At 46.4% G+C, this 20000-nt stretch overlaps 1 protein-coding gene across 4 annotated transcripts in view; it reads left to right on the top strand.

The window, feature by feature from the left end:
* Positions 1 to 20000, top strand: part of LOC139583274 (abl interactor 1-like) — a 142304-nt gene that overhangs the window by 108505 nt on the left and 13799 nt on the right. For 2 of the 4 annotated variants that reach the window (XM_071414168.1, XM_071414169.1), the window contains exons 7-8: positions 10303 to 10403; positions 11448 to 11528. In XM_071414168.1, the coding sequence (XP_071270269.1) occupies positions 10303 to 10403; positions 11448 to 11528 (182 nt within the window). The remainder of the gene's footprint in view (positions 1 to 10302; positions 10404 to 11447; positions 11529 to 20000) is intronic. The other 2 variants (XM_071414171.1, XM_071414172.1) reach the window with 1 other exon arrangement.

Genomic DNA, 20000 nt, shown 5'->3' with positions numbered 1-20000 from the left:
CAAATACACCTCTGCTGTTTTCCATCAGGATCTCAGCGATCACTGCCTCATTGCTTGTATCCGCTATGGGTCCGCGGTCAAACGACCACCCCTCATCACTGTCAAACGCTCCCTAAAACACTTCTGCGAGCAGGCCTTTCTAATCGACCTGGCCCGGGTATCCTGGAAGGATTTTGACCTCATCCCGTCAGTCGAGGATGCCTGGTCGTTCTTTAAAAGTAATATCCTCACCATCTTAGATAAGCATGCCCCTTTAAAAAAATGCAGAACTAAGAACAGATATAGCCCTTGGTTCGCTCCAGACTTGACTGTCCTTGACCAGCACAAAAACATCCTGTGGCGTACTGCATTAGCATCGAATAGTCCCCGCGATATGCAACTGTTCAGGGAAGTCAGGAACCAATACACGCAGTCAGTCAGGAAAGCAAAGGCCAGCTTTTTCAGAAATTTGCATCCTGTAGCTCTAACTCCAAAAAGTGTAGGGACACTGTAAAGTCTATGGAGAACAAGAGCACCTACTCCCAGCTGCCCACTGCACTGGGGCTAGGTAACACGGTCCCCACCGATAAATCCATGATAATCGAAAATTTCAATAAACATTTCTCTACGGCTGGCCATGCCTTCCTCCTGGCTACTCCAACCCCGGCCAACAGCTCCGCCCCCCCACAGCTACTCGCCCAAGCCTCCCCAGCTTCTCCTTCACCCAAATCCAGATAGCAGATGTTCCGAAAGAGCTGCAAAACCTGGACCCGTACAAATCAGCTGGGCTAGACAATCTGCACCCTCTCTTTCTAAAACTATCCACCACCATTGTTGCAACCCCTATTACCAGCCTGTTCAACCTCTCTTTCGTATCGTCCGAGATCTCTAAAGATTGGAAAGCTGCCGCGGTCATCCTCCTCTCCAAAGGGGGTGACACTCTAGACCCAAACTGCTATAGACCTATATCTATCCTGCCCTGCCTCTCTAAAGTCTTTGAAAGCCAAGTTAATAAACAGATCACTGACCATTTCAAATCCCACCGTACCTTCTCCGCTGTGCAATCCGGTTTCCGAGCCGGTCACGGGTGCACCTCAGCCACGCTCAAGGTACTAAACGATATCATAACCGCCATCGATAAAAGACAGTATTGTGCAGCCGTCTTCATCGACCTGGCCAAGGCTTTCGACTCTGTCAATCACTGTATTCTTATCGGCAGACTCAATAGCCTTGGTTTCTCTAGTGACTGCCTCGCCTGGTTCACCAACTACTTTGCAGACAGTGAAGACACTTGCCAGTTGGTCAGCGCATGCTCAGAGTACACTTCCTGGTATCCGTCTGGCTCCGGGGCCTTGTGAATGTTAACCTGTTTAAAGGTCTTACTCACATTGGCTACGACGAGCGTGATCACACAGTCGTCTAGAACAGTTGGTGCTCTCGTGCATGCTTCAGTGCTGCTTGCCTCGAAGCGCGAATATAAGTCATTTAGCTCGTCTGGTAGGCTTATGTCACTGGGCAGCTCGTGGCTGGGCTTCCCTTTGTGGTCCGTAATAGTTTGCAAGCCCTGCCACATCCGACGAGCATCGGAGCCGGTGTATTAGGATTCAATCTTTGCCCTGTATTTACGCTTTGCCTGTTTGATGGTTCATCTGAGGGCATAGCGGGATTTCTTATTAGCGGTCGGTTTAGAGTCCCGCTCCTTGAAAGTGGCAGATCCACCCTTTAGCTCAGTGCGGATTTTGCCTGTAATCCATGGCTTCTGGTTGGGGTATGTACGTACGGTCACTGTGGGGACAATTTCATCGATGCCCTCGGATGAGTCCCAGAACATATTCCAGTCTGTGCTAGCAAAACAGTCCTGTAGCTTAGCATCTGCGTCATCTGACCACTTCCGTATTGAACGAGTCACTGGTACTTCCTGCTTTAGTTTTTGCTTGTAGTCAGGAATCAGGAGGATAGAGTTATGGTCAGATTTGCCAAATGGAGGGTGAGGGAGAGCTTTGTACGCGTCTCTGTGTGTGGAGTTAAGGCGGTCTAGAGTTTTTTCCCCCTCTGGTTGCACATTTAACATGCTGGTAGAAAGGAGGTGAAACAGATTTAAGTTTATCGGCATTGAAGTCCCCGGCCACTAGGAGCGCCACCCCCTTTGCGTGGTGGGAGAGTGCATCTTAAACAGGTAGCCATGTTGCCCTGTTCAGATGGGTAGATGTCGTACTGCATAGTACATTAGGAATCATCATTTGACATGGTTATAACATACTTTAACCTCATGTGACATGGTTATAACATACTTTAACCTCATGTGACATGGTTATAACATACTTTAACCTCATGTGACATGTTTATAACATACTTTAACCTCACGTGACATGGTTATAACATACTTTAACCTCACGTGACATGGTTATAACATACTTTAACCTCATGTGATGTGATTATAACATACTTTAACCTCATGTGACATGGTTATAACATACTTTAACCTCACGTGACATGTTTATAACATACTTTAACCTCATGTGACATGTTTATAACATACTTTAACCTCATGTGACATGTTTATAACATACTTTAACTTCTACTGCCTCAGAAACCCGGATCCGGGAGCACCCCCCACCCCCCACACACTGATTAGCATAGATAGCATAGCTTCAGAAGTAGATAGTAGCATCTAAATATCATTAAATCACAAGTCCAAGACACCAGATGAAAGATACAGATCTTGTGAATAAAGCCACCATTTCAGATTTTTAAAATGTTTTACAGGGAAGACAAAATATGTAAATCTATTAGCTAAACACGTTAGCAAAATACACCACTATTCTAACTCCATCAGTTTCTTACTCCTTCAGGTGCTATCACCAATTCGGCTCAACTAAGATATTGATAGCCAATAACCTATAAAAAAAACCATCAGATGACAGTCTGATAACATATTCATGGTATAGGATAGTTTTTGTTAGAAAAAAGTGCATATTTCAGGTAGAAATCACAGTTTACAATTGCACCGACCATCACAAATCCACTAGAATTACTAGATAGAGCAACGTGTATGACCAATTTACTCATCATAAAACATTTCATAAAAATAGACAAAGCATAGCAATGGAAAGACCCAGTTCTTGTGATTTCAGACCATATTTCAGATTTTCTAAGCGTTTTTCAGCGAAAACACAATAAATCGATAAGTTAGCATACTACATGTTCCAACGTTACCAGAGCATCGATTCCAGCCAAAGAGCGCTATAACGTAACCACCGCCAAAAGATATTAATTTTTTCACTAACCTTCTCAGAATTCTTCCGATGACACTCCTGTAACATCATTTTACAACATACATATACAGTTTGTTCGAAAAGGTGCATATTTAGCCATACAAAACCGTGGTTACACAATGAAAATACTAGGAAATCAAGCCTCAATATGTCTGACGTCATCTATCAGAGTGATCTAGTTTAATTAAAAGCTAATCATATACTTGACTAAAAAATACAGGGTTGACAGGAATCGAAAGACAAATTAGTTCTTAATGCAACCGCTGATTTACATTTTTAAAATTATCCTTACTTTTCAATACAGGGTTGGCCAAGTGAAGCTATACCAAACAAAATGGCGATATATGCGTTTAAAATATTTCGACAGAAACACGGTTTATCATATTAAATATTGCTTACTTTGAGCTGATCTTCCATCATATTCTTGGGCAATGTATCCTTTCTATGTTATAAACGTCTTTTGGTCGATAGATGTCCTCTGTCCTTCGAAATGTCCATCACCAACGACCGACACCCTAAAGCGTGTCCAAACTTTCAGAGTGCACGACAAAGAAATTCCTCAAAATCGCACTAAACGGATATAAATTGATATAAAACGGTTAAAATTCACTACATTATGATGTTTTTAACAACTATAACGACTGAAAACATGACCGGAGAAATACTGCTGGTTAGAAAACGATTTGGAACGAGGCAGGTCCGATGGCCTTGACGCTTCAGGCGCACGTTGAGAAAGGGTGGTCTCTGTACATTTTCGTCTTTTATAATGGCTGAGAACGTCCCATCGATTCCATTGAAAACGTGATGACGTACAGACACCCAGAGGAAGACGTAGGCAGTGTCGGTTTCTTCATAGCATTCACTGTCGCCTTAAAAACAGACCCCAGATCAGAGGTAAAAATTTCTGAAATCTGAACCCTGTCATGAAAAGTGCTGTAGAAATTGTTCTGTACCACTCAGAGACAAAATTTCAACTCCTATAGAAACTATAGACTGTTTTCTATCCAATAATAACAATAATATGCATATTGTACGATCAAGAATTGAGTACGAGGCAGTTTAATTTGGAAATGTAAAAAAAAAAATAATGCTAACAGCTCCCCCTATTGACAAAAGGTTTTAACCTCATGTGACATGTTTATAACATACTTTAACCTCACGTGACATGTTTATAACATACTTTAACCTCATGTGACATGGTTATAACATACTTTAACCTCACGTGACATGTTTATAACATACTTTAACCTCATGTGATGTGATTATAACATACTTTAACCTCATGTGACATGTTTATAACATACTTTAACTTCTACTGCCTCAGAAACCCGGATCCGGGAGCACCCCCCACCCCCCACACACTGATTAGCATAGATAGCATAGCTTCAGAAGTAGATAGTAGCATCTAAATATCATTAAATCACAAGTCCAAGACACCAGATGAAAGATACAGATCTTGTGAATAAAGCCACCATTTCAGATTTTTAAAATGTTTTACAGGGAAGACAAAATATGTAAATCTATTAGCTAAACACGTTAGCAAAATACACCACTATTCTAACTCCATCAGTTTCTTACTCCTTCAGGTGCTATCACCAATTCGGCTCAACTAAGATATTGATAGCCAATAACCTATAAAAAAAACCATCAGATGACAGTCTGATAACATATTCATGGTATAGGATAGTTTTTGTTAGAAAAAAGTGCATATTTCAGGTAGAAATCACAGTTTACAATTGCACCGACCATCACAAATCCACTAGAATTACTAGATAGAGCAACGTGTATGACCAATTTACTCATCATAAAACATTTCATAAAAATAGACAAAGCATAGCAATGGAAAGACCCAGTTCTTGTGATTTCAGACCATATTTCAGATTTTCTAAGCGTTTTTCAGCGAAAACACAATAAATCGATAAGTTAGCATACTACATGTTCCAACGTTACCAGAGCATCGATTCCAGCCAAAGAGCGCTATAACGTAACCACCGCCAAAAGATATTAATTTTTTCACTAACCTTCTCAGAATTCTTCCGATGACACTCCTGTAACATCATTTTACAACATACATATACAGTTTGTTCGAAAAGGTGCATATTTAGCCATACAAAACCGTGGTTACACAATGAAAATACTAGGAAATCAAGCCTCAATATGTCTGACGTCATCTATCAGAGTGATCTAGTTTAATTAAAAGCTAATCATATACTTGACTAAAAAATACAGGGTTGACAGGAATCGAAAGACAAATTAGTTCTTAATGCAACCGCTGATTTACATTTTTAAAATTATCCTTACTTTTCAATACAGGGTTGGCCAAGTGAAGCTATACCAAACAAAATGGCGATATATGCGTTTAAAATATTTCGACAGAAACACGGTTTATCATATTAAATATTGCTTACTTTGAGCTGATCTTCCATCATATTCTTGGGCAATGTATCCTTTCTATGTTATAAACGTCTTTTGGTCGATAGATGTCCTCTGTCCTTCGAAATGTCCATCACCAACGACCGACACCCTAAAGCGTGTCCAAACTTTCAGAGTGCACGACAAAGAAATTCCTCAAAATCGCACTAAACGGATATAAATTGATATAAAACGGTTAAAATTCACTACATTATGATGTTTTTAACAACTATAACGACTGAAAACATGACCGGAGAAATACTGCTGGTTAGAAAACGATTTGGAACGAGGCAGGTCCGATGGCCTTGACGCTTCAGGCGCACGTTGAGAAAGGGTGGTCTCTGTACATTTTCGTCTTTTATAATGGCTGAGAACGTCCCATCGATTCCATTGAAAACGTGATGACGTACAGACACCCAGAGGAAGACGTAGGCAGTGTCGGTTTCTTCATAGCATTCACTGTCGCCTTAAAAACAGACCCCAGATCAGAGGTAAAAATTTCTGAAATCTGAACCCTGTCATGAAAAGTGCTGTAGAAATTGTTCTGTACCACTCAGAGACAAAATTTCAACTCATATAGAAACTATAGACTGTTTTCTATCCAATAATAACAATAATATGCATATTGTACGATCAAGAATTGAGTACGAGGCAGTTTAATTTGGAAATGTAAAAAAAAAAATAATGCTAACAGCTCCCCCTATTGACAAAAGGTTTTAACCTCATGTGACATGTTTATAACATACTTTAACCTCACGTGACATGTTTATAACATACTTTAACCTCATGTGACATGGTTATAACAGACTTTAACCTCACGTGACATGTTTATAACATACTTTAACCTCACGTGACATGTTTATAACATACTTTAACCTCACGTGACATGTTTATAACATACTTTAACCTCACGTGACATGATTATAACATACTTTAACCTCACGTGACATGTTTATAACATACTTTAACCTCATGTGACATGTTATCACACATCTATAAGGCAGGAAAACATTATGTCCTACAAATGTATAGTAAAACGGTGTTCAATTCAACACAACAAACTAAAAGCCATTTCTGCTGTTTTTCATCGTTGCTTCTCAATCAGCAATCCAATTACAGTCTTTGAAACCAGGTGATTTCACGCTCAATTAATATCAATGACTTTCAGGGTTATGGAGTAACAGAAAATAACATACAGCCTTCTAGAGTGGGAGTTGTGCACCATGGCAGTACGTTCAGAAAACAGGATTCTTGTGTAATGTCTCTCCACCAAAGTGATATAGAGCACCCACTGTTGTTCTGTCATCCTCTATCTGACCTGGGAACTGTGTGTTCAGACCACTGTTGTTCTGTCATCCTCTATCTGACCTGGGAACTGTGTGTTCAGATCACTGTTGTTCTGTCATCCTCTATCTGACCTGGGAACTGTGTGTTCAGACCACTGTTGTTCTGTCATCCTCTATCTGACCTGGGAACTGTGTGTTCAGACCACTGTTGTTCTGTCATCCTCTATCTGACCTGGGAACTGTGTGTTCAGACCACTGTTGTTCTGCCATCCTCTATCTGACCTGGGAACTGTGTGTTCAGATCACTGTTGTTCTGTCATCCTCTATCTGACCTGGGAACTGTGTGTTTAGACCACTGTTGTTCTGTCATCCTCTATCTGACCTGGGAACTGTGTGTTCAGATCACTGTTGTTCTGTCATCCTCTATCTGACCTGGGAACTGTGTGTTTAGACCACTGTTGTTCTGTCATCCTCTATCTGACCTGGGAACTGTGTGTTCAGATCACTGTTGTTCTGTCATCCTCTATCTGACCTGGGAACTGTGTGTTTAGACCACTGTTGTTCTGTCATCCTCTATCTGACCTGGGAACTGTGTACTGCTGTCTTATTGCTCTACACATTTTACACACACACACACACACACACACACACACACACACACACACACACACACACACACACACACACACACACACACACACACACACACACACACACACACACACAGAGACAGCTCATCAGTCTCTGCCATCTCTACCTGCCTGAGTCCTGATTCAACAAGTGTGTGTGTGTGTGTGTGTGTGTGTGTGTGTGTGTGTGTGTGTGTGTGTGTGTGTGTGTGTGTGTGTGTGTGTGTGTGTGTGTGTGTGTGTGTGTGTGTGTGTGTGTGTGTGTGTGTGTGTTGTGGTCGTCTGACATGAAGTTTGATCATGATTTGATCTCTGGAGATGTGGTTGGGCTAGAGACAGAAAGGCGGGGCTGAGACAGAAAGGCGGGGCTGAGACAGAAAGGCGGGGCTGAGACAGAAAGGCGGGGCTGAGACAGAAAGGCGGGGCTGAGACAGAAAGGCGGGGCTGAGACAGAAAGGCGGGGCTGAGACAGACGAGCGGGGGAGGTGGAGTGATGGAACTAGAGACGGGGCGAGGGAGGAGGAGTGATGGAACTAGAGACGGGGCGAGAGAGGAGGAGTGATGGAACTAGAGACGGGGCGAGGGAGGAGGAGTGATGGAACTAGAGACGGGCGAGGGAGGAGGAGTGATGGAACTAGAGACGGGGCGAGGGAGGAGGAGTGATGGAACTAGAGACGGGCGAGGGAGGAGGAGTGATGGAACTAGAGACGGGTGAGGGAGGAGGAGTGATGGAAGTAGAGACGGGGCGAGGGAGGAGGAGTGATGGAACTAGAGACGGGGCGATGGAGGAGGAGTGATGGAACTAGAGACGGGGCGAGAGAGGTGGAGTGATGGAACTAGAGATGGGGCGAGGGAGGAGGAGTGATGGAACTAGAGACGGGGCGAGGGAGGAGGAGTGATGGAACTAGAGACGGGCGAGGGAGGAGGAGTTATGGAACTAGAGAAGGGGCGAGGGAGGAGGAGTGATGGAACTAGAGACGGGGCGAGGGAGGAGGAGTGATGGAACTAGAGACGGGGCGATGGAGGAGGAGTGATGGAACTAGAGACGGGGCGAGGGAGGAGGAGTGATGGAACTAGAGACGGGGCGAGGGAGGAGGAGTGATGGAACTAGAGACGGGGCGAGGGAGGAGGAGTGATGGAACTAGAGACGGGGCGATGGAGGAGGAGTGATGGAACTAGAGACGGGGCGAGGGAGGAGGAGTGATGGAACTAGAGATGGGGCGAGAGAGGTGGAGTGATGGAACTAGAGACGGGTGAGGGAGGAGGAGTGATGGAACTAGAGACGGGGCGAGGGAGGATGAGTGATGGAACTAGAGACGGGGCGAGAGAGGAGGAGTGATGGAACTAGAGACGGGGCGAGGGAGGAGGAGTGATGGAATTAGAGACGGGCGATGGAGGAGGAGTGATGGAACTAGAGACGGGCGATGGAGGAGGAGTGATGGAACTAGAGACGGGGCGAGGGAGGAGGAGTGATGGAACTAGAGACGGGGCGAGGGAGGAGGAGTGATGGAACTAGAGACGGGCGAGGGAGGAGGAGTGATGGAACTAGAGACGGGCTGACACCTACTGTCCCCTCTGCAGGTCGCCCTGAGTAGGACACGGTCTGACACCTACTGTCCCCTCTGCAGGTCGCCCTGAATAGGACACGGGCTGATACCTACTGTCCCCTCTACAGGTCGCCCTGAGTAGGACACGGGCTGACACCTACTGTCCCCTCTACAGGTCGCCCTGAGTAGGACACGGGCTGACACCTACTGTCCCCTCTACAGGTCGCCCTGAGTAGGACACGGGCTGACACCTACTGTCCCCTCTACAGGTCGCCCTGAGTAGGACACGGGCTGATACCTACTGTCCCCTCTACAGGTCGCCCTGAGTAGGACACGGGCTGACACCTACTGTCCCCTCTACAGGTCGCCCTGAGTAGGACACGGGCTGACACCTACTGTCCCCTCTACAGGTCGCCCTGAGTAGGACACGGGCTGACACCTACTGTCCCCTCTACAGGTCGCCCTGAATAGGACACGGGCTGACACCTACTGTCCCCTCTGCAGGTCGCCCTGAGTAGGACACGGGCTGACACCTACTGTCCCCTCTACAGGTCGCCCTGATTAGGACACGGGCTGATACCTACTGTCCCCTCTACAGGTCACCCTGAGTAGGACACGGGCTGACACCTACTGTCCCCTCTACAGGTCGCCCTGAGTAGGACACGGGCTGATGCCTACTGTCCCCTCTACAGGTCGCCCTGAATAGGACACGGGCTGACACCTACTGTCCCCTCTACAGGTCGCCCTGAATAGGACACGGGCTGATACCTACTGTCCCCTCTACAGGTCGCCCTGATTAGGACACGGGCTGATACCTACTGTCCCCTCTACAGGTCGCCCTGAGTAGGACACGGGCTGACACCTACTGTCCCCCCCACAACTCGCCCTGATTAGGACACGGGCTGATACCTACTGTCCCCTCTACAGGTCACCCTGAGTAGGACACGGGCTGACACCTACTGTCCCCTCTACAGGTCGCCCTGAGTAGGACACGGGCTGATACCTACTGTCCCCTCTGCAGGTCGCCCTGAGTAGGACACGGGCTGACACCTACTGTCCCCTCTACAGGTCGCCCTGAATAGGACTAAATGACATGTTTATTTATTCTATCTCCCCCGCTCCCTATCTCTCCTTCCCTCTCTCTCTCCCTCTTTCTCTCTCCTTCACCCTCTAGTGGTAGTAGTGGGGGTAGTGGCAGCAGGGAGAACAGCGGGAGCAGCAGTATTGGCATTCCCATGGCCGTGCCTACGCCCTCCATTCCCAACTCTGGACCAGGTGAGCGGGAGTCTAATGTACTGTAGGGGAACATGGGGTTAAGTACACTTTGTGTGGATATTAGAATTGGGATATGCGTTATCTCTCCAAAACCACCGCCGCTATCTCTCTCTCTCTCTCTCTCTCTCTCTCTCTCTCTCTCTCTCTCTCTCTCTCTCTCTCTCTCTCTCTCTCTCTCTCTGTCTCTCTCTCTCTCTCTCCCCCTCTCTCTTTTTCCATCTCTCTCTCAGTCTCTGTCTGTTTCTCTCTCTCTCTGTCTCTCTCTGTCTCTCTCTCTCTCTCTCTCTCTCTCTCTCTCTGTGTCTCTGTCTCTCTCCCCCTCTCTCTCTCTCTCTCTCTCTCTCTCTCTCTCTCGCTCTCTCTGTGTGTGTGTAAATATGCCTTCCTGTACTAGGGCCTCTCGATGGTAAAGAGCATAGAGATCTGCATTTAGTTTTCTAGTTGGAAATGGAACAGGGAGTTTAGAAGTGTGAGGTGAGGGGTCCTTTCGGCCTATTAAGGTAGAGAGAGAAAAAGGAGACGAAAAGAGCTGGATATTAGTGACAGGATGTCAGGCCAGCAAGGCTAAAGCTGCCTGTCTGTGAGCCTGTCACCATGGTAACGCCTGTAAAGAGCTGGATATTAGTGACAGGATGTTAGGCCAGCAAGACTAAAGCTGCCTGTCTGTGAGCCTGTCACCATGGTAACGCCTGTAAAGAGCTGGATATTAGTGAGGATGTCAGGCCAGCAAGACTAAAGCTGCCTGTCTGTGAGCCTGTCACCATGGTAACGCCTGTAAAGAGCTGGATATTAGTGACAGGATGTTAGGCCAGCAAGACTAAAGCTGCCTGTCTGTGAGCCTGTCACCATGGTAACGCCTGTAAAGAGCTGGATATTAGTGAGGATGTCAGGCCAGCAAGACTAAAGCTGCCTGTCTGTGAGCCTGTCACCATGGTAACGCCTGTAAAGAGCTGGATATTAGTGTAACAGTGTTGTACGATGGTACATAACAAGCAGCGTTGCCAACCAGTCAGTCACTAACGGATCTGACGCACTTGTTTTCAGTCCCGCCCATGTCTGCTCCCCCCGGGGCCCCTCTCCCTGGACAGAGCCCCCCAGTGGCCCGAGGGGCTTCTGCAGCAATAGGTGAGCCCAAAGAATCACAAACCACTATACCGCCGCTCCTCTCCGCTCCGCCACCTCCCTCTGCATGAGGGCTCCAGTGGACAATCATCGACCCGCCTCCTCTCTGGCATCGCTGGCACTATGAGAGGGTGAATGGGTGTGAGAAAGTGTACGTGCGTGTGTACACCTGTGTACCTCTTCCATCCTGGTGTTTTAACCATGGGTCAGGTGGTAGGGGTCACATGGTGGAGGTGGTGGTGCTTGGGTTCTGGTTCTCAATCTACTTCCAGGGTTATGTCCCAAACGGCACCCTATTCCCTACATAAGTGCACTACTTTTGACCAGGGTCCATAGGGCTTTGCTCCAAAGTAGTGTACTATGAATAGAATAGGGTGCCATTTGGAACACAGCCCCAAACAGTGCCCTGAAGAAGTCTCTTCTCGTCTGGCTGTAGGACCTGCCAGTACGCATGTTAAAATGAAGTCTCTAATTAAATGGCCTGTTCTCTTCTGGCTATCTGTGAGCCTGTCACCATGGTAACAGCTCCAGTGTCTGTGTGTCACCATGGTAACAGCTCCAGTGTCTGTGTGTCACCATGGTAACAGCTCCAGTGTATGTGTGTCACCGTGGTAACAGCTCCAGTCTGTGAGCCTGTCACCATAGTAACAGCTCCAGTGTCTGTGAGCCTGTCACCATGGTAACAGCTCCAGTCTGTGAGCCTGTCACCATAGTAACATCTCCAGTGTTTGTGAGCCTGTCACCATGGTAACAGCTCCAGTCTGTGAGCCTGTCACCATAGTAACATCTCCAGTGTCTGTGAGCCTGTCACCATGGTAACAGCGCCAGTGTCTGTTAGCCTGACACCATGGTAACAGCTCCAGTGTCTGTTAGCCTGTCACCGTGGTAACAGCTCCAGTCTGTGAGCCTGTCACCATAGTAACATCTCCAGTGTCTGTGAGCCTGTCACCATGGTAATAGCGCCAGTGTCTGTTAGCCTGACACCATGGTAACAGCTCCAGTGTCTGTTAGCCTGTCACCGTGGTAACAGCTCCAGTCTGTGAGCCTGTCACCATAGTAACATCTCCAGTGTCTGTGAGCCTGTCACCATAGTAACATCTCCAGTGTCTGTGAGCCTGTCACCATAGTAACATCTCCAGTGTCTGTGAGCCTGTCACCATAGTAACATCTCCAGTGTCTGTGAGCCTGTCACCATGGTAACAGCTCCAGTGTCTGTGAGCCTGTCACCGTGGTAACATCTCCAGTGTCTGTGAGCCTGTCACCATAGTAACATCTCCAGTGTCTGTGAGTCTGTCACCGTGGTAACATCTCCAGTGTCTGTGAGCCTGTCACCATAGTAACATCTCCAGTGTCTGTGAGCCTGTCACCGTGGTAACATCTACAGTGTCTGTGAGCCTGTCACCATAGTAACATCTCCAGTGTCTGTGAGCCTGTCACCGTAGTAACATCTACAGTGTCTGTGAGCCTGTCACCATGGTAACAGCTCCAGTGCCTGTGAGCCTGTCACCATAGTAACATCTCCAGTGTCTGTGAGCCTGTCACCATGGTAACAGCTCCAGTGCCTGTGAGCCTGTCACCATAGTAACATCTCCAGTGTCTGTGAGCCTGTCACCATGGTAACAGCTCCAGTGCCTGTGAGCCTGTCACCATAGTAACATCTCCAGTGTCTGTGAGCCTGTCACCATGGTAACATCTCCAGTGTCTGTGAGCCTGTCACCATAGTAACATCTCCAGTGTCTGTGAGCCTGTCACCATAGTAACATCTCCAGTGTCTGTGAGCCTGTCACCATAGTAACATCTCCAGTGTCTGTGAGCCTGTCACCATGGTAACAGCTCCAGTGCCTGTGAGCCTGTCACCATAGTAACATCTCCAGTGTCTGTGAGCCTGTCACCATGGTAACATCTCCAGTGTCTGTGAGCCTGTCACCATAGTAAAATCTCCAGTGTCTGTGAGCCTGTCACCATAGTAACATCTCCAGTGTCTGTGAGCCTGTCACCATAGTAACATCTCCAGTGTCTGTGAGCCTGTCACCATGGTAACAGCTCCAGTGCCGACCCCTATTTCTTTTTTTAAATTTAATGTATTTTACAAAGTTCCAAATTACCACAAAGATAGTTTTGCACATCTTCCCAATGCCAGTTCCCAGGCCCTTTGATGAGAGAACAGGTGCTTGTCAAGAAATGACCAGCTGCATTGTGTGTCATGTGCTCCAGAACATTATGGATGTGGTTGATTTGACTCAATGTCTCTGGACATAGTATGAAATCAGTTAAATCAGCTTCCATCTGTTTCGTCTTAAGAATCACATTGGGGTTGTCTGTGTCTATGGTTCCTGTTTATTTTCCCACTGCGTGGCGTCAAATCAGTATGTGAAAGGGATTCATTTGATTGACTGTCATAGCTTTGAAGTACAAGGGCTGTATGTTTCCAGGTGTCTCAACAGTCGTAGTGCTGATCTGGGATCAGTTTAGCCTTCTTAGATCAATAATGAATAAGATTATATGGACAGAAGGGGACCTGATCTCAGATCATGCACTTTTACTCTGAGACGCTTTGTGATTATGGGCCCTGGTCTTCATGTATGACTGTATGGGTTTCTGGATGTTCTATCAATGTTGCAGATGCATTGTGTCTTATGTTGTAACGTGGCTGTCACAGTATTATGACACGTCGTGACAACCAACATATCAATTATGACATCCCTGGCTGCGACACTGGTATAACCCTGTGCTATCGTTCAAGCTGGCCGCTACGAAAAAAACTAAAATGCTACAAATCAAGAAAGGAAACTTGTTTTTATCTCAGGTCATCAATCAAAAACATCAGTGGAATTGTGAGGTCCTCCTGCTTCAACCTCAGTTCAAAAACCATTTGGAACAAATATACTAGTTGTTAGCTTTTCCCATTAGAAAACATGTAATAACTAGCCGACTTGCTACCAGGAGTCACCGGTGGTTTATTATCTGGTTAGAGCCGGCAGAGATTAAAGATCAGCCTGAGGGACGTTCTGGAGATGTTTTAACTGTTTGTTGAGTCCTCTGTTCCCCTGAGTCTGAACTTGTTCCGGTTCGATCCATGACTATCTGAGAGAAGAGCTTCTCCAGAGAGCTACTGTTATCTGACCCAGTAAAATGTAGGAAAACACATTCTACACACACAAACACGTACACTCACACTTTCATATTTACTGCACACACACACACACTCCCTCATTCAAATACTTCCTCATACCGTAGTAATACATCTACCTGTGTGTCTGGGCACTTCCTCATACCGTAGTAATACATCTACCTGTGGCGTGTGTCTATTGTGTATATTTACAGTATTCAAACAGTCTTGGAATATGATTTGAATACAGCAAAGAACTTCGTAAATACTGCAATGCAGGTAAGTTGTATTGATCTCTCAGTCCGTGTGGAGTGGTATTGATCTCTCAGTCTGTGTGGAGTGGTATTGATCTCTCAGTCTGTGTGGAGTGGTATTGATCTCTCAGTACGTGTGGAGTGGTATTGATCCCTCAGTCCGTGTGGAGTGGTATTGATCCCTCAGTCCGTGTGGAGTGGTATTGATCTCTCAGTCCGTGTGGAGTGGTATTGATCCCTCAGTCCGTGTGGAGTGGTATTGATCTCTCAGTCCGTGTGGAGTGGTATTGATCCCTCAGTCCGTGTGGAGTGGTATTGATCCCTCAGTCCGTGTGGAGTGGTATTGATCTCTCAGTCCGTGTGGAGTGGTATTGATCTCTCAGTCCGTGTGGAGTGGTATTGATCTCTCAGTACGTGTGGAGTGGTATTGATCCCTCAGTCCGTGTGGAGTGGTATTGATCTCTCAGTCCGTGTGGAGTGGTATTGATCCCTCAGTCCGTGTGGAGTGGTATTGATCTCTCAGTCCGTATGGAGTGGTATTGATCTCTCAGTCCGTGTGGAGTGGTATTGATCTCTCAGTACGTGTGGAGTGGTATTGATCTCTCAGTCCGTGTGGAGTGGTATTGATCCCTCAGTCCGTGTGGAGTGGTATTGATCTCTCAGTCCGTGTGGAGTGGTATTGATCTCTCAGTCCGTGTGGAGTGGTATTGATCTCAGTCCGTGTGGAGTGGTATTGATCCCTCAGTCCGTGTGGAGTGGTATTGATCTCTCAGTCCGTGTGGAGTGGTATTGATCCCTCAGTCCGTGTGGAGTGGTATTGATCTCTCAGTCCGTGTGGAGTGGTATTGATCTCTCAGTACGTGTGGAGTGGTATTGATCTCTCAGTCCGTGTGGAGTGGTATTGATCTCTCAGTCCGTGTGGAGTGGTATTGATCTCAGTCTGTGTGGAGTGGTATTGATCCCTCAGTCCGTGTGGAGTGGTATTGATCTCAGTCTGTGTGGAGTGGTATTGATCCCTCAGTCCGTGTGGAGTGGTATTGATCTCTCAGTCCGTGTGGAGTGGTATTGATCTCAGTCTGTGTGGAGTGGTATTGATCCTTCAGTCCGTGTAGAGTGGTATTGATCTCAGTCCGTGTGGAGTGGTATTGATCTCTCAGTTCGTGTGTAGTGGTATTGATCCTTCAGTCCGTGTAGAGTGGTATTGATCTCAGTCCGTGTGGAGTGGTATTGATCCTTCAGTCCGTGTGTAGTGGTATTGATCCTTCAGTCCGTGTGTAGTGGTATTGATCTCAGTCCGTGTAGAGTGGTATTGATCTCAGTCCGTGTGGAGTGGTATTGATCCTTCAGTCCGTGTGTAGTGGTATTGATCCTTCAGTCCGTGTAGAGTGGTATTGATCTCAGTCCGTGTGGAGTGGTATTGATCTCTCAGTACGTGTGGAGTGGTATTGATCTCTCAGTCCGTGTAGAGTGGTATTGATCTCTCAGTACGTGTGGAGTGGTATTGATCTCTCAGTACGTGTGGAGTGGTATTGATCTCTCAGTCCGTGTGGAGTGGTATTGATCTCTCAGTACGTGTGGAGTGGTATTGATCTCTCAGTCCGTGTGGAGTGGTATTGATCTCAGTCCGTGTGGAGTGGTATTGATCCCTCAGTACGTGTGGAGTGGTATTGATCTCTCAGTCCGTGTGGAGTGGTATTGATCTCAGTCCGTGTGGAGTGGTATTGATCCCTCAGTCCGTGTGGAGTGGTATTGATCCCTCAGTCCGTGTGTAGTGGTATTGACCCCTCAGTCCGTGTAGAGTGGTATTGATCTCTCAGTCCGTGTAGAGTGGTATTGATCTCTCAGTCCGTGTGGAGTGGTATTGATCTCTCAGTCCGTGTGGAGTGGTATTGATCTCAGTCTGTGTGGAGTGGTATTGATCCCTCAGTCCGTGTGGAGTGGTATTGATCCCTCAGTCCGTGTGGAGTGGTATTGATCCCTCAGTCCGTGTGTAGTGGTATTGACCCCTCAGTCCGTGTAGAGTGGTATTGATCTCTCAGTCCGTGTGGAGTGGTATTGATCTCTCAGTCCGTGTGGAGTGGTATTGATCTCTCAGTACGTGTGGAGTGGTATTGATCCCTCAGTCCGTGTGGAGTGGTATTGATCCCTCAGTCCGTGTGTAGTGGTATTGACCCCTCAGTCCGTGTAGAGTGGTATTGATCTCTCAGTCCGTGTAGAGTGGTATTGATCTCTCAGTCCGTGTGGAGTGGTATTGATCTCTCAGTCCGTGTGGAGTGGTATTGATCTCTCAGTCCGTGTGGAGTGGTATTGATCTCTCAGTCCGTGTGGAGTGGTATTGATCTCTCAGTCCGTGTGGAGTGGTATTGATCTCTCAGTCCGTGTGGAGTGGTATTGATCCCTCAGTCCGTGTGTAGTGGTATTGACCCCTCAGTCCGTGTAGAGTGGTATTGATCTCAGTCTGTGTGGAGTGGTATTGATCTCTCAGTCCGTGTGGAGTGGTATTGATCCCTCAGTCCGTGTGGAGTGGTATTGATCCCTCAGTCCGTGTGTAGTGGTATTGACCCCTCAGTCCGTGTAGAGTGGTATTGATCTCTCAGTCCGTGTAGAGTGGTATTGATCTCTCAGTCCGTGTGGAGTGGTATTGATCTCTCAGTACGTGTGGAGTGGTATTGATCCCTCAGTCCGTGTGGAGTGGTATTGATCCCTCAGTCCGTGTGTAGTGGTATTGACCCCTCAGTCCGTGTAGAGTGGTATTGATCTCTCAGTCCGTGTAGAGTGGTATTGATCTCTCAGTCCGTGTGGAGTGGTATTGATCTCTCAGTCCGTGTGGAGTGGTATTGATCTCTCAGTCCGTGTGGAGTGGTATTGATCTCTCAGTCCGTGTGGAGTGGTATTGATCTCTCAGTCCGTGTGGAGTGGTATTGATCTCTCAGTCCGTGTGGAGTGGTATTGATCTCTCAGTCCGTGTGGAGTGGTATTGATCTCTCAGTCCGTGTGGAGTGGTATTGATCTCTCAGTCCGTGTGGAGTGGTATTGATCTCTCAGTCCGTGTGGAGTGGTATTGATCTCTCAGTCCGTGTGGAGTGGTATTGATCCCTCAGTCCGTGTGGAGTGGTATTGATCTCTCAGTCCGTGTGGAGTGGTATTGACCTCTCAGTCCGTGTGGAGTGGTATTGACCTCTCAGTCCGTGTGGAGTGGTATTGATCTCTCAGTCCGTGTGGAGTGGTATTGATCTCTCAGTCCGTGTGGAGTGGTATTGATCTCTCAGTCCTTGTGGAGTGGTATTGATCTCTCAGTCCGTGTGGAGTGGTATTGATCTCTCAGTCCGTGTGGAGTGGTATTGATCTCTCAGTCCGTGTGGAGTGGTATTGATCCCTCAGTCCGTGTGGAGTGGTATTGATCCATCAGTCCGTGTGGAGTGGTATTGATCCCTCAGTCCGTGTGGAGTGGTATTGATCCCTCAGTCTGTTTGGAGTGGTATTGATCCTTCAGTCCGTGTGGAGTGGTATTGATCTCTCAGTCCGTGTGGAGTGGTATTGATCCCTCAGTCCGTGTGGAGTGGTATTGATCTCTCAGTCCGTGTGGAGTGGTATTGATCCCTCAGTCCGTGTGGAGTGGTATTGATCCCTCAGTCCGTGTGGATTGGCAGAAAGCCCCAGGAAGTATTTGGTATTTTATTAGGATCCCCATTAGCTGTTGCAAAAGCAGCAGCTACTCTTCCTGGGGTCCACACAGAACATGAAACATAATACAGAATGACATAATACAGAACATCATTAGACAAGAACAGCTCAAGGACAGAACTACATACATTTTAAAAAGGCACACGTAGCCTATATATCAATACATACACACAAACTATCCAGGTCAAATAGGCGAGAGGCGTTGTGCCACGAGGTGTTGCTTTATCTGTTTCTTTAAACCAGGTTTGCTGTTTATTTGAGAAAGATGAGATGGAAGGAAGTTCCATACAATAAGGGCTCTATATAATACTGTACGTTTTCTTCAATTTGTTCTGGATTTGGGGACTGTGAAAAGACCCCTGGTGGCATGTCTGGTGGGGTAAGTGTGTGTCAGAGCTGTGTGTAAGTTAACTATGCAAACAATTTGGGATTTTCAACACATGAATGTTTCTTATAAAAAGAAGAAGTGATGCAGTCAGTCTCTCCTCAACTCTTAGCCAAGAGAGACTGGCATGCAGCTCTCTGATTACAATTAAGAGCAAAACGTGCCGCTCTGTTCTGGGCCAGCTGCAGCTTAACTAGGTCTTTCCTTGCAGCACTGGACCACACGACTGGACAATAATCAAGATTAGACTAATCTAGAGCCTGCAGAACTTGCTTTTTGGAGTGTGCTGTCAAAAAAGCAGAGCATCTCTTTATTACGGCCAGACCTCACCATCTTTACAACCATTGAATCTATATGTTTTGACCATGACAGTTTACAATCTAAGGTAACGCCAAGTAATTTAGTCTCCTCAACTTGTTCAACAGCCACACCATTCATTACCAGATTCAGCTGAGGTCTAGAACTTAGGGAATGATTTGTACCAAATAAAATGCTCTTAGTTTTAGAGATGATCAGGACCAGTTAATTACTGGCCACCCATTCCGAAACAGACTGCAACTCTTTGTTAAGGGTTTCAGTGACTTCATTAACTGTGGTTGCTGATGTGTATATGGTTGAATCATCAGCATACATGGACATACATGCTTTGTTTAATGCCAGTGGCAGATCATTGGTAAAAATAGAAAAGAGTATAGAGCCTAGAGAGCTGCCCTGCGGTACACCAAACTTTACATGTTTTACATTATAGAAGCTTCCATTAAAGAAAACCCTTTGAGTTCTATTAGATAGATAGCTCTGAATCCACGATATAGCAGAGGTTGAAGAGCCATAACACATAAGTTTTTTCAACAACAGGTTATGGTCAATAATATCAAAGGCTGCACTGAAATCTAACAGTACAGCTCCCACAATCTTATAATTATATATATTTTTTCAACTAATCATCAGTCATTTGTGTCAGTGCAGTACATGTTGTGTGCCCTTCACTATAAGCATGCTGAAAGTCTGTTGTTAATTGATAATTTGTTTACAGAGAAATATAA

Source organism: Salvelinus alpinus, chromosome 8 (genome assembly GCF_045679555.1).
Source record: "Salvelinus alpinus chromosome 8, SLU_Salpinus.1, whole genome shotgun sequence".
Classification (NCBI taxonomy): domain Eukaryota; kingdom Metazoa; phylum Chordata; class Actinopteri; order Salmoniformes; family Salmonidae; genus Salvelinus; species Salvelinus alpinus.
This window is presented reverse-complemented; position numbering and strand designations above follow the sequence as displayed.